The sequence below is a fragment of the Stigmatopora nigra genome, chromosome 19 (genome assembly GCF_051989575.1).
Source record: "Stigmatopora nigra isolate UIUO_SnigA chromosome 19, RoL_Snig_1.1, whole genome shotgun sequence".
NCBI lineage: Eukaryota > Metazoa > Chordata > Actinopteri > Syngnathiformes > Syngnathidae > Stigmatopora > Stigmatopora nigra.
In genome coordinates this window covers 7015298-7041499 of record NC_135526.1, presented here as the reverse complement: position 1 = coordinate 7041499, position 26202 = coordinate 7015298, and the positions used below count along the sequence as shown (strand labels likewise).

Genomic DNA, 26202 nt, shown 5'->3' with positions numbered 1-26202 from the left:
GAACACTTCTACCTTGAGGGAACAATGAACAAACGATACAAATATATAGCGATGCCAACCTATTCACAATTGTGTGTTTTTAAAAGATTCTAAAACATTTTTTTGTGTGCATTCTTTCACTAACTTTCCATTGACAGAAGCCTTGTCACTTTAAAGAAAAAAAAAGCCTAAAATTTGATTTTTTTTCACACATTTCAAATATTCTACATTATTTCATCACGGAACAAAACATAACCAGACATTATTGCCGTCTCCAACCTTGAAGAATAAGGACTCTTAAACGGCTAAGAAAGGGGAGGACATGAGACGGTAGAAGAAATGAGGCAGCTCCTGATATGTAGGCACTCCTTTAAAGTCTTTTCAATTAAGATCACTTCAATGTAGTCCTACTCCTATTACTATCTCATTTAACAAGCTTTGGCAAGACTGTCGTCCGTGTGACTGACGGATATCTCATTAGACTTTGCAAGTGTATCTAATGTAGCGTGTGGTGAGTGTATATTGGGCTTAGTTGTTTATCTTCATTTGTTGTTGTTCTCTTTTGTAAAACAGTGTCCTACTTGTGTATTCTGAGAACAGTCAAGGGAGGACTCGCCTCCCTCGTGCAGGCCACCTTTTGTTTGCATCTCCTAAAGAGACTGTTTATTCTCCCCATGCATCCCTACTGTGAGCTCATCTGCTCCACTTTTCAAACCATCCTACCAGACTCGAATGCATCCACTATTTTTTTCTTATTTCGCTCTCTGTCTGTTTGTCTGTCCGGCTCGATGGTATCCAACATGTCAATCAACAATTCTGTTCTGTCACTTCCCTATACCGAGCCAATGAGCTCGCCTCCCACTTGAGATAAATGACTGACAGCTCTGCAGCGCTTGCAGCATCCATCCAGAGAGTGGGTGAAAATGGAAAAACGGCTGGGTGATTCCAAAAAAATATACTAGAGAAAAAAGGCAAAAATCAGCCACCTTAAAATGCCACTAGAAAATATTAAACAGATATTAGTTTAACATTTATATCTATTTATACATTTTTGAACTAATACCATTGTATTTTGCAGTGCTGCATTGGAGTGCATCATTGAGAAATCTTAAAAACAACATTAAGGATATTTTACTGTGGATATATTCATGTTGGTAATGGCTTTTAAAATAGTATATTTTTTTCTCCATTCTTTAGAAGCTGATAATTTTCCAAACATCTCAATTCACAGCTATAAATGATGAAGCATTTAAACATTTCATCCCCCGCCTATTTTCTTCTCAACAAAGCAAAAAATAAGCCACTATATAAATTTGTTACATTGATATTGATCATATCATAAAATGAGTACATTTCCTAACATGATGGACATTTGAGGTATTACTGGTCAACACACATTCAGTAAGTGTGTGACAACATTTTGTGCTCATTAAAATATTTCCATTACACTGAATGAAAGATTTTTTTTTTGCCATTTGATAAGAAAGTCTATTTGGTAGAATTTGAAACATCTGTTTTCCTTCCTCATTTGGAAATTAATAGCCTTCATTTGTTCTAACGATGCATATCACTTTCTCTCCTTCCTAGCCAAGGTCTTTGTCCCAGAAGCTCTTTTATTGTGTGCAACATTGTTTATGTTAATTACTCCACGCCTAATAATCTGTGTGGATTTGTTCTCTAAGACCTCAACATTCAAAGAAAACAAATTGGAACTCCAATCTGTTCTGTTTGATAAACACCTGCATAAAAGTTCCCTCACTGAATGTACCATGTCCATTGTTTCAGATGTTGTGACATGTCCCCTGACCGGCCTTACTTGCTTGACTGTGCTTTTTACTGACATTGCCATGGCCGAGGGAACACTGTTAAAAGTAAGACAGTTCTATCAGCGCCAGGCAGATCTATACCACAATGTCCTCTCTGACGGAAGTCCCCAAGCATTCACTGCCTGAGAAGTGTCTTCATGAAACGAAGGGTCTTGGAAAAAGACCTGTGGGTCCTGTGGGCATTGGCACCTTGGCAGGCTGTCCACCTCCACTATGTTGATTCTAATAGGTTAAGACGGGAGGTGTCACAGTCTTATTTTTGGGACACAGAGCCAGCCGATTCTCATTGTCATACACCGGCACTGCAGTATTGCATTGCATACATACAGATATGTACACAAAATGGAAATACTACATTGAATAAAATCATTTCTCCTATGCAGTAATGTTGAATGCTAGTGATTCTAATAATCAGTCAAAGAATTTTAGTTTTGAATAAAAGGTCTGCTTTAAATTGAATAGTAGTCAAGAAACTTAAAATGTTAATTACCAATTGCCTGTATAGTTAATCAAGATTGTAACAGAACAACATTTGACCCTGGATAATAGAATCATTTACATATTTTTTTTCATCAAGTGTAAAAATGTCAAGGAGCATTCAAAATGGATTTTACTGGAGCTTAAGGCATGATCTGTGGATTCAAATATTAAGAAAGGCTTTAATCTTATTTACTTATATATAGAATATTGGATATTTTCCAACAAGAAGCTCCATTATGAAATCATAGACAGGAAAGCAATAAAGTGACATCCACAGCAAAAGCATTAGTATCCAATTACGGTTCTCTGATTTCTACTACAACCCAAGTGGAGATATTTACAGTGTATCTGAGACTTATAGTGATATACAGTGTATGAACCTGCATCATATCTCATCCTAATTTCTGTGAAATCTGCATTTCTGGTAATTAAAATGATGAGTGGCGAAAGGAAGATACTGGAGTTAATTTGGTTTAAAAAAAAAGAAAGCACTAAATCTGAGTTTTATCACTACCTTGATTTCAATTAATGTACTGTACCATAGTAATTGTAAAGCACTGTGATTTAGAGTGGGGACGAATGCTTTTGTGTGAATACATCTTTTATTCATGCCAGTGTGGCTTGCAACAGCCATCTCGGAATTACATCTTTAATGGTCATCGATCCACTCCACCTCACTCAGTGGGCTCTTGATGCTATGAATGTAGTCCAGGGACTGAGGCACGCAACAACAACAATGATGAAAACATTTCTTTTTTTTTTTAAGCTTGGAAAGGGTACTTAACTATGCCACTAAGCATGTAGTTCTCATTGACAGGAGAATACTCAGAAACCTCTTAAATAATGACATCTACCTCTCAAGGACAATGACTAGTTGGGACTATTTCTAAAGGTTATGCAGTCATTATTGAGCTCTTGGTGGACGAGCGTCCTAAATAAGTGGGGAAAGTCCGCATGCGGCAACAACAGCAGCACTTTGCCCTTGACTAACAACTTTGACAATAGAACAACTATGTGACTCGGAGCAAGTCTGAAATCAAATCTGTTTTCTCCTTCGAGCCCCCTTAGGAATGGAGCTATCAAATATCACAACGAAGCAATAACCTCCACTGTTCAGGTCACACAGTATGATAATACTCATCTGATTGCCGACATAGCTACCCTATTTGGAATAAATATTCATTTCATGTGGCCCCCTGCATCAGTGGTGTGTAAACAAGTGCTACATTGCACTGGTACTGGCACAGGTCTCTCTGGGTCTTGGAATATAGCTGAGATAGAAATATATCATTACTTGTTGGTGACTGAAGGGACAAAGAAAGGGGTGAAATCAGAATATTGGATTTTCCACCAGCACACACACACACAAACTTTACATGCAGGCTATCGGCTTGATCTGTCTATTGCGTCCTTAGGCACACACACAGATATACACACTTTGCATAGGTTGTGTACTAAATGAATGGCAAAGGGTGACGAACTGCTCCGCTGCCCGTGCTGCTAATATAATCGTCACTATTCCCAGAGATCCCAAAACAATATGTCAGAATCATCACTTATTCCTGCCATCGGGTGGCTTCTCATAGTAGACGCCGCCCTACTTTTCAGCAGCATGAACACCCTAATTTTGTAAATATAAATAATACATCAAATTTGCACTGTATTCATTCAGTCGTTTGATTGCCGGCTTTTTTTTTTTTGTTGGCGCGTCACTGAAAGTCTTGGTGCGATAGAGTAATAAAAATTATGTTTCTATCTGTCTGTCCTACCACAGTCTAGACTGTTAGTCTCTAAAATCTAATTCCTAACCATTAGAAAATGATTAAATTATCAATTATTTATACCGGAAAAGCTACAAACTCCGAGATTAAAATTAATTCTTAGGTGGAAAAAAAAGACAATATTTGTGTGAATATTAGCAAACTATCGGGTATGTACATTTTTGTTGTGTTCTCAAAAGATTATTATTTTTGTTGACCTAAAACAGTCATCCGTTTGTGTTGTGAGCAACTGCTCGCACTTTGTAATTATTATTTTTTCCCCTAGTGCTTCTTTTGGACTAAGTGTTGAAAACGAAAACAAAAACACACAAGAGGGAATCCAAAATAAACATTCGCCTAACTAGCCCAGCGATTTTTGTTGTTATTGTATTAATTGCCAAAGAATCAACACTGACTTCAACTAAAAACTTTCATTCCGGTTTCAATGCCACTCACTAAGAGAGTTTACAAATAGTTGGAGATAGTATTTTCCAGAAAATATTGGCTGAATCCCAAATGATACACCTTTAAAGGCATTCTATTTTAAAGGTTGCATTGATCAGTGAAAAGGAATACAACGTGGTCAATATGATCTCCCATGCACACGCCATTAAATGGAAATATGCAGTGATGTTTGCTTAAAACTGCGTAGAAAACAAGCATTGATTTGATCCTATCTGCCAGCTTATCTGGACCCCAGGAAGCGCTAGTGCCAGATAGCGGGCTGAGCTGTCGCAGCTTAAACTCAACGAGAGAGGCAGCGCGATGGCAGACACCCAACGTGGGTTGAAACATCGCCTGGATCGAAATTCCTGACGAGTCCAATAGCGGAGCTGACAGCAATCTTCTAATCTGACGTTTGTATAAAGTCTCAAGGTGCTTTCTGTTGGGGGCCGCAATTTCTTTTACCAGGGGAAAAACTGGTACATGATAGTGATGTGCTTGTTTTTGTTCTTTTAATGAAAACTGTCTCCCTGTTTTGAAAGCTTTGAAAAATGTTTTGGTTGGACTTGGGAGACAGCAAAAGAACACAATCACCACTGATGGTTGTCACAGGGTAAGAAGTAATAATACAACATACTTGGTGGAATACAGAGGATAAAAGATGCTCGCACACATCATTACTGGAATAGATAATAGCATTCTGACCTTCAATGCGACTCACTAAGAGCATTTTAGAGAGTGTCGCTGCATTTGTTAACCTTTATGGTAATTTCAGAGAAAATTATGTTCTGGATGTATTTCCATTTGTTTGATTGGGATCTCTCCTCTCTTAAGTGGACCACTGGGAAATGTAATAATCACCCATGTAGACGTTAAAGAACTATGAATACAAAGTTTCTTCGTACAAGGACTATCTCTGTGATAAAAGTGTCTGTCACTAAAGTATAAAAACTCAATTGACATTTCGGTTCTCCTTCCAGGGAAACTAATACGGAGAGAGATTGAAATGATCTCTGTGGCGAGGAAAAACAGCAGCTCATAATCATGTGAATCAATGATGATGACTTTGAATTGGGATGATGTCCTTTATGAGAGATTTGCTATTTTTTTTTTGTCCATTCCTACCCTATTTTGTCATTTAATGTTTATTGTGGCGCATGTTTTTAGTATTTCTGACCTTGGCAGTGATTGGAATAGTGCTCGCCATCTGTTGTTTCGCACCTTCACGGCATGTTAGCGGCCACACTGTTTAAATTGAGTAGAAAATATTGGTGCTTTTTGACTGTCACCGCTTTGCATGTGATGGTACAGAGCTGTAGAGATGCTTGGTGTTGTGTAGCGTACTTTTTTTCTTAAAATGAAAAATGTCAAAGCTATTAGATTGTCTGTGATGCTTCAACTAAAAAAAAAAAAAAAGCTCGGGACAGAAAGGTTTAAGATGTGTGAATGTATCTAGAGTAGCTAATTAAATGGAAATGTGTAATGACATTTGCTTGAAGCCAACATTGATCTGATTCAATCTCCTTGCTTATCTGAACCCTGGTAAGCTGAGGCTGGAGGGGCGGGAAGAAACAGTGTAGTTGCAGACAGCCACGGCCAGACAAAGATATCCTGTGGCAAGCGACAATAAACGCTTTCATAGTATAGTCGAGAAGGTGTAGTGTTTTGACAGTGAAAAAAATGGGACAAAGTCTCTTGAGGGTGGACATGGCGATAGTCTATGCTTGACTCTGATAGAAAGTGACATCTCATTCAGCCATTGCACACTCAATAACTTGTTAAGTGAGATTTTGATCGAAGCTTCAGAAAGATGATAGTTTTTATTTAATCGAGTATTCGTTTTTAATTATTTTGGTTTGGAGCGCAAGTAAGATTTTTTTCTAAATGCAACATTTCCAGTTAGTGTTTAGACACTAATTTCAGTTGTTTAATTGTTTAATTTCCAAAAAAACTAACTTTTGGGACAGTGACTATTCACAAATGCAAACTATTCCACAAATGGCAACATTGGTTGATTTAGAAAACGCAAATTAAATACTTATTAATATTCCATAGACACCAAGTCAGTACTGTTTTCAAAAATATAGTAGTACAAAATATTCTTAAAAACCCACAATATTAAGAAGGGGGTACAAAGAAAAGAAGAAAGGTTACCTACCTTTAACCTCTTTTTCATTTCTGAACCAGCGCAAGTCTGCTGCAGGTTTACTGCCACGAGTCAGGCAGGTTAAAGTGATCTGGTCACCCTCCACGGCAGGCTTCATCAGGCCCTCAATCTTAGGCTTCTCCGGCACCCCTGAAGGATAGAGTGGAAGTCAGCAAAAAAACTCCATTATTACAAATAAATCCCGCCCTTAGACACCCGTGAAGCACAGTCTGAGGGGGCGCAATTATGATCATATGCTCAAAAACTGACACCCAAGAAACTGCTGAAAGTGAAAGTGATGGAGTACATGACATGGCATAATGAGGTATCAACTATTGGTGTTTGACTTGTCAGTCTTTCCCAAAGAACAGACGGAATATATTCCGGGCTATGAGCGTTGTAGTATGCTATTTATGTCTGTAACTGCTGCTTATCTGCATGTATTAAAGTAAAAATGATTAAATGTTAATGGAAATGTTGCTTTATGCGTCAGTTTTGCAGAGACAAACAATGTATATATGGCCACAATTTGATAAACACCTGTAAGTATTAGAGAATAATTCTTATTTGAATAATTGCTTTAGAATGATAACACTTATTGCCAATGTATGTACTTATTTTCAGTCCTGCAACTAATTATGTACAGCTTTCTTTGATCTTGCCATAATTGCAATGAGTTCTTTAAGTACCTTTTTTCTTTGTCAGCGAGCAATAAAGTTAGCCTTGAGCAGAGAGACTGAAAGCTCTGTCAGTCAGTGACAGGGACTCAGTCTAGCCTTGTCAGTCTCATCACCCCCATCTAAAGGATTCTTAATGGTCCTTGAAAGTTGTGCTATTCTGCAGTTTACTTCTACCGTCACTATACTACCGCTGATTTCCCAAAGTCAACTACAACTGAGGTGGTACAGTTTGGAATAAAAACACAATTAAAAAAAACTATATAGCGTACACACCATCAACAGTAAAGACAACAAGAACGGTGATTTGAAAGGGATTCAGCAGGCTGTTTAAAAAATGGTAAATCATTTAACTTTTAAACTACATGGTCTTAGAATATTAGCAACCACAACATTTTAAGTTATTATTTTTTTAAATCGATAATTAAATCAGCCCTTTAGGCGAGCTTGAGTAGTTGTAATAATGTTTCTGATTACCCTTAACTTGCCACATCACCAAAAGTAGGTGTGTCCTATTAACTATTGGGCAGCCTGGTGAAAATATTTATCTCTATATCACTACTGTGCAATCTTATTTAATTTGTGCAATTCTCTGAATGCTTGTTAACAAAGCAAGGCAGCTAATGGGCCTAGAGTGCACGAGCACATCTATTAACATTAGCAAAAACTAATTGGCGAGTTAATATGGCGAGTGGCGAGAAAAGACAATGTTTTTGCATGATGATGATTACAAACATTAGTGAAAATGCTGAGTGTGTATGTGTGGATTTTGTGTGTGTGTGTGTTTGTATGTGGAAATTATTAGGAAAAGCGGAACATCTCATTTTAAGCGTAATAAATGTGTTTGTCCTCTCAGCAAAACAAACACGGGTAAGAATTATCAAAGCCAAACTGATTCGGTCAATAGAAAGCATTTTGCTTTGAACTTGAATTTTTATGCAATATAATTTGCTGCATTTTGTTGTTGGGGAAATCTAAAGACAACACAAAAAAGGACTAACTTACCAAGGACTGTCAGGTAGGCTTTGGCGATTTTGACAGGCATGGTGAAGAGAGAACAGGTGTACATGCCCTCATCAAACAGCGTGGTATCATGGATGCTGATGGTCAACTCTGACCATGAGGCACGAATCAGCTCGATTCTGTTGTCCCTCAAAGCTGGAAGGAGACATAAAAAACCACCAAATCATTCATTTGTGCTAAAGGCTAATAACAGTGGACCAAAGACAGAGTAAAACCCACCTCAAACAATTAAGGACCCCCTTGTCCTTTAAATGGGAAAATAATACTGTCAAAAATAATTATTGAAAAAAATTTCAATAGGAAAACTAGATGCATTCTAAAAGTTTTCCAATATCAATTGAGCCCCAAACTGCAGAAAACTAATGGCGTACATGCATTGTCTTCCCAAAGTCTTTGCACAAAGTTTTACTTATATGAAGATGCTATCCTCCAAAAAGACACCAATGGAAATCAATAGAGCAATAAGAGGCTGTGAGAGAGGCCTAATGAGACTTTGGCAACACCAGGGAACTGAAATGGATTGGCTGAAATTAGATGCTTGGTTTAAAGATCTTTCAAACTTGACAATGTACATGACTTCAAAAATGACCTGGATTGTCACATCGGTGAAATTCACACCTTGGGAAGAGAGAAAAAAAATATCTAAACATGCCACAATTTAGCCGTTATTGGGTTCTCTGTAAAAATCAATGTCAGACTGAGTCGCAGTTTCGGTAATGAATTCTATCACAAGAATTTCAATCACACACACAGACACACGCCCACATTGCGGATTCAAAGTCGTGGATTGGTAGTGTCGTGGTGTGGTTAACATATTTGGGCTGCAACTTCCCATTTGACACTGACTAGGATAAATCTGTGCAGAAAATGCAGCAATTGCTGATGAATTGGATCATTTACTTTACGGGATACTGATTTAATTAAGCCTGGAGTGGTGTTGATGTGTTTTGTTCTGTGCTTATAGGCACATAAATACGGTTAGTTGTCATGCCAAAAAGCAGCAGGATCATTTTCCTAGTGAGGCTGGATTCAAGCTGGATTTAGAAATGTGGAAAAACATCATATGATTGTGCCCGTGAAATCATGCTTGTTAGTAAATTATGGAGCCGGGAATAAAAAATAAACCAACAATCATAGTCATAGTTACTGTATAAATATGGGCCATTTTTAAAAGGGTATTTTAGGTTTTATCTATTTGCAATGATGTGCTCACTATTTAATAACTTTTTTCTAAAAATATGAATCATTTACAATGACTACAGCAAAATTGGCTCGGATCAATTTCAGACATTGTAGTGTGATTCTGACAGCTGTTTTTGAATATTTTATTAATTTCAGTAGCCAGCATTTACAGTATTTTCCCAACGGAGGCATGCTGTTGATTTTACTGAGCTGCAAAAGGGAAATTTGTTTAAAGCAAATGTTTTTTTTTTTTAACTTGCCATTGCATCACTTAAACATTCATTTGAGTTGTGATGGTAATAATGCTTAATTCCAATCAAACTAGGGACAAATTGAAGTAGCTTATTATTGTGAGATGAGCCCCAAAGTGGCTATACAGTATATGGAATTGAAACAAATCTACATTTTATGTGATCAAACACACAGCTGTGAAAAAACAGACAGTCTCCTAGGAGAAAAAAAAGCCCATAAAAAGAGAAATTGTTTGTTGCAAGCTATGCAAAAGGGTCAAAAAGGTCTTGTTTGCTTTTAGTATCAAATGTGGCATGTTTTTAACCTTATGTAGAATGTTCATCTGAATTATGAATCACCATAACAAAAAGAGTGTCCTGATGTGAATACACAGTGCAAATGCACTCAAGTAACAAATTCAACCACTTGGAAAAGTTATCATAACTAGACCAAATGCTACAAAATTCAAGGATAAAAAAAGCCTGGGGGAGAAAGAAATATAACATATATTTAATGGAACCTCATGTCAAGATTTTGATGTTGTACAACTCAGGAAGGACCAACATTTTTCAGGAAAAAAACTCATCAAACTAACTCCAACTTAAAACATTTCCTGTACCGAAATCTGCTCGGGAGGCTGTTTTCCGACAATATTTCCCAATTAAATCCCCCAATGTTTCTCGCGGCGGCAGACATCTAAAAATGGGTTTGTCTGATGGCACTTTGTTGCGCGTTAATAGGCTTCCAAAACCCCAACAGACAAGGCCTTTAAAACATATATACACACACGGAACACTATGGGGCTTGATCTTGTGGCTGGGTGCCCAAAATAATGATGGCGGCACCACTGCGATGACTATTATCCTCTTGTGTGCGATGACATTGGACCAGCAAACTGTCCAGTGATCCTCCAAATTCACAACACTTGGATTGTGAACCAGACTAGAAAACAGGCAATCATTTGTCTTTTGTTTGAGGCCAAAATGAGCAAAACTACCAAGTGGAAGCAGGCCCAGAAAGCTCTTTTTTCCCCCCCTCCAGGCTCTGGCACTGGCTGCAGAGCAAGTGAACACCATTAAAAGCAGCACGTGGGTAAACGTGTGCTTATACAAAGTATAAATATGACCAGGTAGAAAGTGCTATTGATACATTAGGATTTCTTTAACTGTACAGGACGGTGGTATGCATAAGCAATGAGCTCCAAGTATAAATTCACTTACTTTCAGGCTATCATGTTTGCAGATCCGCTCAACAACCTTTTCCTCCCCTTGCCCTTCCCTCTCATCCCCGCCATCCCATCCGCCGCCTTCATCTCTCCAGGGAACGCCTGTATCCGTATAGAACCCTGGCAGGTGTTTGCTCATTCAGCTGACACAGTTTTATAATGAGAAAAGTGCAAATTTCTGAATATACATTCAGCCCGCCGACGTCTGGAAGCGACGGCTCTCTTTTTCTTGTCAACAACTCATCAGGGGGACTTGACTCTGTCGGCCACGGACGGCGGCGCAATGCATGCGAAAGAGACAGCGCGGGCGGGAGAGTGATGCAAAAAAAAAAAGAATGTTTTACTGAATAATGCAGATTTGGAATCACTGACATTTCACCAGCTCTTTTGCCTTTTTTGAGGGGAGGTGATGCTTTAGCAATGTTACATTTGGTCAATGTCTGTATAATAATTGGCCTGTGGAGATTATGTGGCAGTTCTATTGGGCACAGAAGTAGGTCGGTGGAAAGCTCATGGTCTGGAGATCAGGTGGAAGTTTTTTTTACTGGATCATAAAGGTGGCTTTGGGCTGTTGCCATAAGAAAAAACATGGTGATTGAAAGCTAAAAAAATTGATGTTATGTATTCATTGCTATCTAAATTCACTACTTGCCATGAGCACTTTAGGCTTTGGAATTGATACCAGACCAATTGGAAAAATACAAATCCTTCATGCTCCCATCCATACATTTTCTATTCTATTTTGTACTGCTTGTCCTCATTAAGAGAGCATGAGCTGGTGCCTATCTCAGCTGGCTTGAGGCAAAAGGCAGACTTCCGTCTTACAGTCAATAATCAGGTCAGGCATGTATAGACAGACGTACGTTTTTTCCACCATAATGTAAAAAGTAATTTAACGAGAATTAAAATGCAAGTGGCCTCAAAAAGTTGTTGTTTTTCTGATACCCCATGAAGTATGTGGCCAAGTGAGATACACTACTTTTAATGATCAACACTGTCATAACATCAAAAAACAATAGAGATTGAAAGGGGTTATATATTAGAATTATACAATAAAGGCCGATATTCATTGGGGCATAAATGCAATACATTGAGTGTTGGCATTCGCATTAGAAGTAAAATAGTGTATTATAAAATGATACTCATAATAACCTTTTATATAGACTACATAATGCAATTCAGGAATCATTTATAATTTGAAGGAATAAAAAACTGAAGTGTCGATACTGATTTTTGAAAGAGCTCAAGGACTAAAAGAAGAGTCTAAAGGTACAAGCCAATTAGATATTTTTTTTAAATATATTTTGTCCTTAGGTATTTTTGTATTTCAACCTTGCAAACTATAAGTAGTTAGATTTGAACCTCCTTCTTCGTTGTGCCTCGCTAAGGAAAGCAAAGAGAAACAGAGCATTTTTAATTGCGTCTGGAAAATATGCCAGAAGAGAAAAAAAAATCTTTTGTGCAATAAAAGCTGCATATTACACAATTCTGTACAAAGATGTACAGAGGGGTTACAGAAAAAAAGAATGCGGGGGCAGCTTGTTTGAAGGTCAGAGAAAAAGTTTGACTGTCTTTCACAGGTTATAACTGTGTCTGAAAGCTCTCATAAAATGCCTCCTTAATTCCTCGCCTTTATCCCACAGAGACCCACATCCCCTTACCCTTTTCCTATTTTTCCTATTCTCCTCATGTTTTATGATCCTTGTGTTGAAGGAAAGGGACTTGTAAAAGATTTACGATGTACAGCTGAGGTTTTTTTTTCTCCTATCAGAGCAAACACCAACAATATTTGGCCCAATATGAAATCATGCTTCAAAAAGTACAAAAAATAAATATCTCAATAGTTTTCCTTTCCTTTCAAAATCAAGTTGAATTGATATTAGCCACACAGAAGTAATTATACATTCAGAGCACACAGAAGAAGCTGAAAATGAATACTCCTCACCTGTAACACTCATCTTAATGATTGACCAGATTCAATCAGTAAGCAGATGTCACCGGTAGAAATTAAATTTATTATCCATTGCCATTTCCTGCCAGGATGTTGCTTAACCTTGCGTCACTAACAACATTTGGGGTTACTTTAGAAATGGTTTGACAATGAACCAACATCACATTTAGGGTGTCTACTACTAGGAGAGGCTTCAGCACCCCCACAATCATCTTTGTCACTCTATTCCAGCTGTGAATAGTGACAAGCAGAACAATTATTCACAATTCCATCAGGTGGTAGAAGATAAAATATGCCTGTATATTCATTTAAAGCCATTCACACCAAAGAAAACATCATGGCTTCCAAGAATAGACAGATTGTGTTCAATTGAACACAAGACCCGCATTTTAAACTGAATGTGAGACATCATCATCATCATTTCAGCATTTTGTTTAGCGTTGTGTTGGGATACTATTGGAAACAATGACTTCATGGAAGATTGTGTCAAATGCTGACATTTTGTGCCAGTAAATCCAATAAACGGGTTTAGGATTTCAAGGGAAAAAAAGTGAAGAATTAAAGAGTGATCCTCTTGCTTAGCGGAGTACTGTGCATTCAAGAGTTCAGCAATTGCTTGTCTCAATAAGTTCTTCTCTATTCAATATATCAACACAAAGGTAATTCCACATTGCTTTGAAGGCTGGTCAGATATTTCAAAAATTGAAGACACAATTATACAATTTCTAAATGAAAGAATTGGCATTCATGAATGACACACTGAAAATACAGTTGGGTCTTAATGTTTCTGTCTTAGACAGTACTCTAAATCATATTTGCAAATAGTTCCTAGAAAAGTAATTATTCATTGCTTTTCCATGCTTTGGGAGCAATGAAGATATTGTAATTATAGATCATAGAAAAATGTCGCCTTCCTTGAACTTAAGCTATTATCATGTCGTAAGTTTCACGGAAGCAAAAGGGCAATTTGTAAAAGGATATTGGCCTCTTTTGAGACGTATAAAAGAGAGAATCCCTCTTGCCCAGTGCTCATCTGTCTCTTGCTGCCGAGGCACAGATTAAGTCCCTCAGTGGTGTCGTGATGGGGAGGACAAAGTGCCTACTTTTGCGCCAATGACTTATTTGAAATTCAAACAACCCTTTGCAGTCGTCGGAGCGTTCAGCAAGGACGAGTGACAAGAGGAGTCACTTGCATCCGTCTAAGTGTCTCGGAGGTGAACCGTCGTCAGCTGTGATATTAAAAGCCGCCAAAGCTCGCAGGATTGGTCGAGCTGTTCGTAGATAATATACTATGCCGCTAAATTTATTGCCAATAGTAGATGGTAATCTGTGTCCACTAACATAGATTTGTTTTCACTTATTTTAAGCTATTTTTTGGCCTTGTTGCCATTCATCAAGAGTCTTTTTTTTAATATCTATTTTTTTTATACTGATGCTGCTGATAATTTCATGTTTTGTTTATTTATTTTTATTTTTGGGGAATGTTTGCAAGATTGTGAAAGCAAAGCACTTAGCTATTTCTAATAAACTTGTAGCATGAATACTAGGAACTAAAAAACTGGGGGAATTTTTCTTTGAAAATGGCTTCCAGTTGGAGAGTAAAATAACCTAATTGTCCATTCTGATGAATTGCACTCAAAATGTTTCACTATGTTCAAAAAAACGCATACTGGCCCATTGCTGTCTCCAAATTGTTAGCAATTGGCACAAATGGGTTGGAAATCTGTCAAAAAAAACACCCACTATCTATTACCACATCATTTCCTCTATGGTTTTGTGTAGTTAATACCAAACTCTCTTCCAAATATTTCAGAACAAATTGATGCTCACCGGACTGTAAAATGTGTTTTCAAACTTGAATTGTTCAAATTTTGTGTGATGATGGGGGGGACAAAAATATTTTTCACTTTTGATTGCCTCACTGGCTCGAGAGTGTTTTCTGTCTACCAGCAATATTCTTTCACCAACCAGAATGTCACTCGCTCCATTAATATGTCAGCTTAGTTTAACTATCACAACAAGAATAAAGGAATTTAAGGGGATGTCATGTCAGAAAAACCTGCGAAAGGGTTGACAGTACCAAAAAAAATAAATAAATACTAGTCCAAATTAGGGCTCAAGTTTACATAAAATAAGTCTGGTCAACAACAAAAATGTAATGTGGCATAAAAACAATAATTTTCAAATGTTTTAGCTGTCTGGAAATCAAATTTGGAGTCCTTTTGTTTTCTATCACGTTGATAAATTGAGATAACTGCACTTTATTGCATTTGCAGTGTAATCCTGGCATACTTAAAAATCCACTTGCAACAATGAGGTCTATTATTGATAAACAATTGAAACGTATTAATTTCTTTGTGATGCAATAATTGCTGTAATACTTGATAACAAGATGCTTAAGCAGTATTGGTGTCAGCAGGGTTTTGATTTAGAATGCTTTTTTTTAAACTACCAAGTTTGCGTCAGTCATGTATTTGCTCCAATCATTGTAGAATACTAATTTTCTATTTTGGCTGGATGGTGAACTGAAGTACTAAATGTCTTTGCTAAATACATGGCCAGAGAGTATTTTGTGTGATATATAGAATAAGACATGGTTAACCTAAAAAGAAACATGACGTAACATAGCCAAATGAATGTCATTCTTTAAATTAGGCCCAACAAATTAGTCAAAATCATAATCTTGTTAGTTATAGTTACCTAAAAAAGATTTTTAAGCATTAGTTATTAAATAGCTGTCACATTTCAACATCTAATTCCAGTTAATGAGAGAATAAAAAACGCCTGCAGTTCAGGGTGTCTTCAATTTCCCCGAGGGAATGGTTTATTTTTGTTTTTAATCTTATTATGCAAGAGGTTCACCATAAGTTCATTTTGATTTTGCCACATCCATACAGTGGCTTTTTGTCAGAAGACGAATATTGAGGACTGTTAAGTCTGCAACAAAGCCCGTGTAAAAAAATAAATAAATAGATTGATGTTTCTTCGAACAAAGCCTTGTAAAACCAGATATTTGAATTGTATCTTTCCAAAAATAGGATCAACATCCACTCTATCGACAATCCTCAAATTACACTGATAGGAATATAATGAGTGTCACTCACACTCACATACAAAGAAATCTATGGTTCTAACTAAAAAAACTATATACAAAAAGTCACAGCGGGGTTGGGTATTTGAGCAAAAAGTATGCCTGCTCCTAATCCTCGTCTTTCTCCCAGCAGGCAGAAGCAACATTAATCTGCAAGAAACTGTGCTCACAGCCGTTTGCAGCTCAGACATCTTCTTACACTGCCAGCGGCACTTTGGAAACACTCAGCATCGCAGCGCGCCCATCAGCATGTGCATGTGAAATGCCGCGTCGGGCAAGACAAGCACAAACATGAGGCAAGCCACCCCCGCCAAAAGAAGTGCAATGCAATTCCGGGGTCTCAGTAGTAGCTCTACTGATAATAGGAGAGTCTCGGGGTGCCTTTTCCATTTCCAATCTGGCGCAGCTCTGCATTGAAAAAGCCACAGAATACGCCCCCGAGCTCAAGCCCCCCAGTGTGATATGGAATAACCCGCAGAGCGCATCAACAGTTGAATTTGATGCTTTTTTACGGCCGCTCTGACGGAAATTCGCTCGTCTATGCGGCTTCTCGTACGTAGTGTACAAACGCACACACACACACACACACACACCAAGAGAGAGCCAGTGAGCCAGAGGGCAGAGAGACGGGGATAATGGAAGAAGTGTAAATCCCACATGTGCTTAATCCGGACACTTACAAGAGAGTGTGATTCATACTCTATTACACTCCACTAATGGTGCCGGGAGACGCTGCGGCACACAATCAGTCAGCAGACTTGAACCCGCAAAAAAACATCCATGAATCCTCTTCACAGGGATTTAACTAAAGAGGGTGTAAAAGGTCAAAATAAAGCTTTTGTACTTATTAGCGATTAGAACAATGGCGGCTCCCAGCCACGCCCAAAAGATCATCAATGACATGCAGCTGAACAATTTGAGTTGTCATCTTAAAGTACATTTGGGATTTTGAAGGAAAAACTGTGAGGAGGATTGGACACTCATGGGGAAATCCTTATTTGAGTTTGTGTACTGACTGCAGTCAAAAAATGCTTTAAAAAAATCTGATTTGTGAGTGTTGTACTCACTTCTAGCTCCCACACTATCAATATTTTAAAGGCATTGTGAAAAAAGGAGTTTGGCTGACATCATATCACAAAAAATAAGAGAAACCGATTTCTGGTGTGCTTTTAACTACATTTCAGTTGCTGCATTGTGTCTGTTAATGTGCACAAAACAGGCAAATACACCCAAGCCATGTGGATTGATTTGAATCGACTCACCCTTTTTGTCGCCAAAGAAGAGAGTTTGCTGTGCCGGGTTCGACCACTGGAGGGAGGTGTTGTCGTTGTACTCAACGCGACATGTCATGTTGGCCGTACCACCCTCTGTCACGGTGACATTCTGAACCAAAGGATGCTGACCGCTGATGCCTGCAACACAGAGCCGAAAACACATATGACACTCATTTACTAATCATTTGGTCCCTTCGTTTGAACAGACTACGAATATCTGTTTAGTTTGAAGAAGGAAAAAAAAAAGAAAGAAGAATTGGCACATAATGAATTGGTCCGAGGGTGCATTTAGCGTGAAGTGGCAAGCCTGAAACCTTGCTAAATGGAGAAAAACAAATTAAAAATCTGCTCCCAGAGGACCTGTGAACATGCGCGGGTGTTGCTATGTCAAAAACACCGAAATGTGAGACAAGTCCGCATTTACATATGGAACTGGAATTGCAAAGTCAAGCTTTCAGCACCATGGAGAGGTCTAAGATTTCAGCACAGCAGTCAGTGGCAGATAACGCTTCTGTGCATGCATCTATTTTCAATGCTGTTTGCTTATCCGCATTCGGGTGGGAGATGAGATGAAATCTAACCCGGTTGGTTTTACCAGTTTATCCCTGGTCACTTGTCAGTCCAAAAGGGACAAGCAAGATCGGAAAACATTGGTGTGAAGGCAAGAGCTTGGATTCGAAACACCTACCTACACATTTTAAGGATGAGTGAATTCATTCTGAGGAAGGAAACAAGTAAATAAAAATAACCATAAATCTCTGTTCCCATTCCCAGAGGATGGGCTTGAAAGGCTTAGGTTAGGGAGATTATTCATCCCTCACTTAAATCTTATTTTAACCCCCCCAGGACAGGATCATCAAGTTAAAAAATAAAAATAAATAAATAAATAAAATTCATTGGATAAATAAATTGAAAATAAATAGCACATTGCAAATAAAAAGTAATTCAAAGTCATTCCCAGTCAAACACATTCAGTGAGAGCCCAGGTATGAAACAGTAAACAATTGCATAAATTGAGCGGGGGAATTTTGGGAGGAGGTGAAGAAAGAAAGGAGACGGATCTAAGTCGAAGAGCACGGGTCATTTCCAGTGTTGATTAAGGCCTCCCAAGGTTAATCATGCGGAGAAGAGATAGAGAGGCAAGACGAGGAGGAGGCAAATGGATCGGAGCTTTGGGAGGAGAGAAATGTTTTATTCATGGAAGTTTTGCATGAAGCGTGCTCTGCCCCGTGATTTAGCAGCTTCCCGCCGCTGTCCTTGTGCTCTTTATTGCTTCCTCTCTTCACATCACTTACTTTTTGTCTCATTTTTCCCCCCAACTAATGCCAAAGGGCTACCGATACGTACAGTTAAGCCCAATAGGGAGAAAGTTGATTTCCTCTGCTCAAGCCGCAAAGGGAAAGTAACAGTCAACCTTCTAAATTCATGACACTCGGAGATCAGTTTTGAGGAAGGCCCTACAAAGTGTGACAGTCACAGTTAGCGGTCAAAACTTGAAATTAAAAAAGGTGGAGTTTGGGAGCAACTGCTTTACTTTCCCGCTCAATGGAATATAGTACAAGTTGGATTTCTTCTCGATAAAAGAGACATTTGAGAAAATGTCAACAACAACTACCTGGTTCCAGAATAAGAGATCATGTTGCAAAGAGTTAACCTACAAACAATTACAGGTGGTTTTCAAAATACCAGGTTTGCCACCTTATATTCTTGGCATTTTCAACATCCCATCCTGACTTATCACGTCTCTATCCGACTTATCTTCCTTTTTCTTTTCCTTCAGTTACAAGTCCCTTTTCACATAGTAATTAGAATTAGACAATAGTATGTATTTTTCCTGTTTCTTCATTTTCTGTTTCCTTTTTTTTCTGTCATGCCAAAACCTTGTCTACCAATTTTGCCCAATAAATAAAAGAAAATAAACAATCCCACTGGGAGTATATTCAACTTCTAGGTGGCACATTAAAACCATTCAGTCAATAAGAACACTCAGACTCCCATTCTCGGTGTTTATGCGGCTGAGCGGGGCAGGTTTAGAGGAAGAATATTGACTATCAAGCATTTGGCATCACTCTAAAGCCCATGCAAGTAATTTTACTTTGAGTTGATTTGTTAAAGCTATATAGTTCAGACATAACTCAATATAAACTTGTCTTTGCATCATGGTTGTCTCACACAGCTAGTAATGAGACTCGGAATAATTTACAGATCAAACACCCGAATCCTTTTCACAAGGCCAAAACCACATGGACATTTTCGCTAAGAGAAAAAAATAACGGGCAAGCTACTACAGGCACAAGTTCACAGTTGATTTCTACATACAAGTTGTGACTACACAAGTACAAATACTCAAATCCTATTTTGTCTGGCTTGCATTACCTATAATGACTTAATGGTCCGTATAAAAAACAAAAAGAACATTAAAAAAATGAATATTTGGTTCTTTAGAACAGTCCTATTTATGTGTGGTCAATGCATTTTTTTTAATTCTAAGAAAATAAACATGAGTGGTCATTAATCAATTTTGCATTAGAAAAAAATGTTCAATTCACAGTTGATTTCTACATACAAGTTGTGACTACACAAGTACAAACACTCAAATACTATTTTGTCTGGCTTACACTACCTATAATGACTTAATGGTCCGTATAAAAAACAAAAAGAACATTAAAAAAAATGAATATTTGGTTCTTTAGAACAGTCCTATTTATGTGTGGTCAATGCATTTTTTTTTAATTCTAAGAAAATAAACATGAGTGGTCATTAATCAATTCTGCATTATAAAAAATGTTCAATTACTTTACTAAAGCATTGATGGAAGTCTACATTTGCCATTATGGGGAAGGAATGGCTGCTAGCTTCTGCAAACTATAATGTGGAAAAAATGGCCCACTTTTGCAACATTCATTAAGAAAATTTCATACACACACAGGTGGCACACACCAAGGTGGAGCCCCATGACATCCAGTAACCTCTCCGAATTAATGGTCCACCAGGACAGAAAGGGCCAGAGGCGCCGCCATGATGGTTGTATTAGAACAATGAAGTACTTTGTGTGCATAATTGACCAGTGGAGGAGCTTCTTTTGCTTCTCCCTTCTGGCCACCCAGACCTGATTCAAATGTATCTCCTGAGGAAAAGAGGCAGCTGCTCTCCCCTGATTTCCATGTCTAATTTTAGATCTTCTCTTCAACTGGGAGCTTTCCTCTACTTTCTTTTCCAGTTCACACGCACACCGTTCAATTCCCTGCTCTGTCCTATCCCTGGCTGTCGCGCAATTTCACTCGGAGTTGATCCCTGAAGGGTGCATTTCCACATTCTTGGGCTCTTTTTCATTTATCTTGATCTTTCCACCAGTCTAGCTTCCCTTTGTGCATGGGGAAGAGCACATGGTGGGGGGTTGAGTTTAATTGCCCTCGACTGAATGACATGCCAACTCTGAGGCAGCTTCCTCATCTCCATGACATTAGCATGTGATGCAATGGGGAAATTAGCTCCTCTTCATTTAATTTGAACGACATCTTTCCAGATGAAGCACTAAAATTTAACATTGGCTCTGATCAAATGGTAAATGATGTTTCAATAAAATAAAAATGACTTCCCCCACCACCAAGCTGACTCTGAAGCTAAAAGGAACAGTAGAAAGGAAGGACTCATCTACATCCATTTCCTCATTTATGAGGAACGCCAAACAATCACGGCTGGCGCAGCGTTTTCCCGACAATCATTTGGACTTGTGCCTCCAAACCACTCATTACAGTCAAACTAGCACATGCAGTCAATACGCCATCCAGATTTATTATGTTATACGCACACAATGTGTGGCTCTCTCAAAAGAGACAGTACATGTGCAAAGGCTGGTGGAAAAGTAAATTAGAGGACAACTAATAGTAATATGAGAGAATTGAACATGCTTGCTCTCTGTGCTGTGGCTTGACCTTTCAAGCCAGTCTCCTAACTTTACTTATTTAGGCATTCAAGAGGCATTGAAGAAGAGGACGTGCAGCCGGACAGACGGACAGCCTGGAGCTGCTGACCTTTATGTCAGGACTGGAGCTCAACTGAGCTGTACAAGTATGATGTATAACTAGGGGGATAATGGATAAAGGCAGAGCATGGTTTTGTGGTCAGACCAACTGCTTTTGAGATACGTAGCTGTAAATTACAACTTTACTCATGGGGATCCCAAATCTTGGACAAATGACTATTTCATTATTTCTTGAGATTGCATGTAAATGTTAAAGTGGATCTTGTAAAAAAAAATAAAAAAAACAATGATTAGATTTCTTATTATGGAACAGAATGATGGGGGGAAAAAGGTTGTGGGTATGAGATATGATATGAAACATATGAGGCCCTCTGATGTGGAATAGAAGATGCTAAAATATACTTGAAGTATATTCAATTAAGTTACCATTCAAAGGTAAGAATGTGGGGTGAAAAAACCCATAACGTTTGACCGCTAAAATCCCATCTTAATTTAAAAGACGTGCCAAGGATGAGGAAATGCGCTGGAAGAGAAAGAGCATACGGATATATTAACTCACGTAATGCCTGTGGTTATTCCATCAACAAAGACATAAAAACGAATGCGTCATACTCTTCAGGAGACTTGGTATAAGACCATATGTTGGTGAACATCAAATAGTGTTAAAGTAAATTGACTTCTTTATTAGATATACATTACAAAATTCGGAAACCTTCCATCATTTGGGAACACGTGTCATTTTTTTCTACATCTTTGCATTGTTGAACAATGTATTCATTATAGTTCCCACATGTATTTCCTTATTTTAGTTAATGGCTTTTTTTTGTAATTTGGGCTATCCTATCCTCAAAAGTTTTGCAGTACCTGACACTGAAGATCTCCCTTAACACAACGGCATCAAAATATATTAACACAAAGTGTAGGATGATATCTCTTACTACTACTCAATTCAACCATAGCATCTGTTGTGCTTTTTAATAAGGGATTGGTTTATTAACCTTCTCTTATTTTAGAAAAAAAGAATGATAGCCAGCTTATAGTCAATGACTCTAAATAAACTGCCCGGCAGGTACAGTACCGTGGAACCATTTAAATGAATTTGCCAAGCACACACTTCAGGAGGACAAGGGTATCAGGAATGATGAAGAGTAATGGGATCAGACATGGACTTGCATTTACAGTACAACCATTATTGCTGCCACTGATAATGCGATGAGGATGGAATAAAGGTTAACTGTAGAAAAACCCTTGACGTGCTTAATACACTTTGGATTTCAATATAGATTTCCACATTGAATAGAATGGAAATTTCATGGGAGAAGATAATCACTGCCATTAGAAGCCTACCAACCCGTTACACTAGTTTACATAAAAGGCCGGTAAAATCAGCCATGGATTAGTTAAGTACTTGCCCTAGAATCATACAAAAATTGGCACAACTGACGAATCCAAGCTCGACCAATGGTTAATTGACCGACAAAAACGTACAGATTACAAATACGAGGGGTGGAAAAAAACTGTAACTGAACTAACTTTGACACTCGGTGGAAAATGTTTGTTGCGAGTAGTCCATAAAAATGTATTAAGTCCACGCCAATCTACTTTGACAAAACGGAATGACTGTTTCCACTTAGCACTAGATTTTATTTGTCCATGACACCATTGAATTGGTAATCCTTAAACTGGCTTGCGTTTCTTGCAGATACGCTTGAATTGGTAATCCTTGAACAGGATTGCGTTCCACGCAAGTCATGCCACTTGCCAAGTAATAAACAAAGGCAGTACAGCAGACGTCAAACTATGCGGTTTACTGACACTTCCTTTACACAATGTGAAGGATTTTGACTTTCCACATGACTCTGTCATATTTTTAATTACCATACATAATTCATAAACAAGGGAATTTACTGAATCTCAAATTATATTCTCCAAACAAACAACTGGGACCCTAAGGTATAGATAGGTATCAAAATGTAGGATCCTGTACTGATACCTGTAGCGCATCGTGTTTTTTAGTGAAAAATATTTTGGCACTATTATTTATTTATTATGTTGTTTATATGTTGGTATCGTGACAACACTGTTTTGGGAGCATTCAAGATGGAAATGTCATGTTCCTGTCCCATTCGTAATATACTAAGTTGAGTAATACTGCTTAGTGGAAACTACTACGTTACCAAACTACACATCTGAGTCATATCCTAAATGGAGCTAAACTAAAGATGGCCACCACTCACCTCTGACTTTGCCTTTGGAAGCCATCACTGGTGTCCCCAAGAAGACAAAAGGGGGGGTTGAACAGACAGCGAGAGGAAGGAAAAGAGAAAAAAAAAAGAAAAGAAACCAACAAAAAGGGACAAAGACAGAATACATGATTAGACAACTGTTGGAACAACAGCATGTCTCTATATTCTAGGAGGTGTAAAAATGTCTTCTTGAAAAGAGTCCTTCAAAATTGAATGTATAACACGGCCAATTCTAATCAATTCACCGCGACGTGAGCATCTCGCAATTTGGCTACCCTGTAGGTTGGCTGCTATTGACGATTCAGAGCTGTATTTCATCCGAGAAATCATCCAAGCAAACACTACCGAAGGTTCACGCCCGCTGTTGACTGACAGCAGTGTAATCAGTCACGAAATGCTCAGATAGGAATACCTTCGGAGAAGAAATAACTTATGACAGAATGACAAGGACGTAGCATAGGTTGACATACTGATCATTTGATTAAAAAAGGGAGTTTTTTGATTACTCAAAATTTAGTTCATCTTTCTACATCCCATATCCTACATACTATGGAAACCTTGATTTTGTAGTCCAGTGTCATTTCTATGTAGACATGTTTTTTTTCCTAAAATTAGGAGAGCAAAGAGTTGGGGTTTGGCAAGAAAAATGGAGGAAGGCTTGTTTGCTTGCTCTGCAGGAGTATTACTGTTACTTAGCAACTGACACAGACAATAGTTCCAGGAAGTCCCAGAAAGCTGAAAATCTAGACATTTAATTTCACTCTGTCATACCCCAATTTGAGCATTCAATGCACAGAATGATTCTAATGGGCACCCATCAACTGCTTTATGTCCTCAAATTGTTGCTGGCACAATCAAAGCAAGCTTCACTCCAACTTCATTCTCTCATTTATAAGCAAATGTGTATTACTTAACGGAACCCTAAATGATTAATATAGTGCAATATAAAGTACTGACACTACTTTGTACTATGGCAACTTAGATTGTCATAAAAAAAGCAATTTCCCCCAGAAAAGAGCAATTAAATTTAAACTTTATTTTAGGTAAAAATGTTTAATATTCAACATTAACAGAGTCGTTTGCAGTAGTGAACATCTGCATGACTATAATAAGTTGTGCACTCCAAGACCACAATGAATTAAATATGATTTTATAGTTGCAAGAAATGGCGATTAGATGAAGTCAATTCATACCTCAAGGCAACATTCCGAGTATCAACATGAATTTACTTTTCATTCCAATACCTGGGTCACTGGCTCATCTGGCTCAAGGCTAACATTATGAGCAAATAAAACGTGTGAGCCAGAGAGAGTGCGTTTCTAGGGTCACAATAGTGACGCGCAGAGATGTGAACAGCTTGTTGTCAGTCTCCGAGCATCAGCAGGGGAGATGTCATAAATAAACTGTGTGATACTTCATACAGGCGCCACCTGCTGTGACTCATATCCACATACACAAGGCACTGCGGTGATCACAGTGCTCCCTGAGGGTAAAGGTCTCGTGGGAGGACCAGTGTTCATTTCCCAGTCTTGTCAAAACTGACTTTTTATATCTTAAGACTTTTTACACCTTTTTGGGGGGGCTTTGTGGTTTTCCTTGCAAGCAGAAGCAGATTTGCCCTGGAGTCAATTCTCACTAAGCACAAGTGCCAAAGAAGCAAATGTGACACTGGTTATTAAAACACAGCACGCCAAAGTACTCCCTACACATCTCAAATAACAAAAAAAATGTTTCCAAGGAATGACATGAGTAATTCCATAAACTTAGGGTCCAGGATCCTATAGCTGTGACACGTCAACATTACTGCAACAATTCCACACATTTACTGACTCTATTCAGTCTCGTTTTGATTAAAATTGGTTTCCTTACCAACATAATGGCAAGTATAAACGCTGGTGATTCATCCAATCTAGGGTCTTTCACAGTTTCCAGATGTCCTGATCAAGACTGGCGGGCACCAAAGCTAATAAAGGCGAGGCAAAGCCAATGAACAGCGAGTTTGCACAACTTATGCCTCTCTGTATTCATACAATAACACACCATCTATACTTTTCTATCACCATTCAGACAATGTTTCAAAAGGGGAAGGTTCATAGAGGTATTGGAACATTTTGTAGAATTTGTCTCCAGGCAGTGCACTTAGTGAAGTCTATGGTCAGTGTTGGGGTGGTGGCAGGGTGTATAAAAGTATGGAGAGCTGTCTTTACAGTAGCAATACGTGTCTGGTACACATTCAGTTTGCAACCAACATTCTACCAGTGGCTAAAATGCTATAGCCAAAGTATTTAGCAAGAATCAAATGACAAGAATAAATGTAAAAATGAGGTTCGAAAATGTATTCACGCACACAAGAGTTAAAAAGGAAAATGCCAATATATGCGTTCTCCCATTTGCGTTTCGATTGAGTCATTCACAAAAATGTGGTGGCTTTTTTTCTATTCATTCTTACATCACCACGGAATAAATACGGCCAAATGTGTCCTGTTCCGCGTCTGCTTACGACTGCAATTCATCTCGAGGCAATAAAGACAATAGTAAACAGTTCTAATAGATGGTATCATGCTTGTTTACTGTTACTTATTGAAAACATATTGCTAGCTTTACGAAATCGGTCTAGTGCAACATTGTTCCATCACATGACAGGGGGTATGCATGTTTGTTTCATCATTTAAAGATTTTCAC

The 26202-nt window shown here is 38.2% G+C and overlaps 1 protein-coding gene across 9 annotated transcripts in view; it reads right to left on the bottom strand.

Moving 5' to 3' along the window:
• cadm2a (cell adhesion molecule 2a) overlaps positions 1 to 26202 on the bottom strand; it is a 120051-nt gene that overhangs the window by 23047 nt on the left and 70802 nt on the right. For 7 of the 9 annotated variants that reach the window (XM_077741446.1, XM_077741448.1, XM_077741451.1 and 4 more), the window contains 4 exons: positions 23512 to 23538; positions 17278 to 17427; positions 8318 to 8470; positions 6648 to 6785 (listed from right to left, as the gene is read on the bottom strand). In XM_077741446.1, coding sequence (XP_077597572.1) covers positions 6648 to 6785; positions 8318 to 8470; positions 17278 to 17427; positions 23512 to 23538 — 468 coding nt within the window. Of the gene's footprint in view, positions 1 to 6647; positions 6786 to 8317; positions 8471 to 17277; positions 17428 to 17977; positions 17997 to 23511; positions 23539 to 26202 lie in introns of those variants that run through there. The other 2 variants (XM_077741452.1, XM_077741449.1) reach the window with 2 other exon arrangements.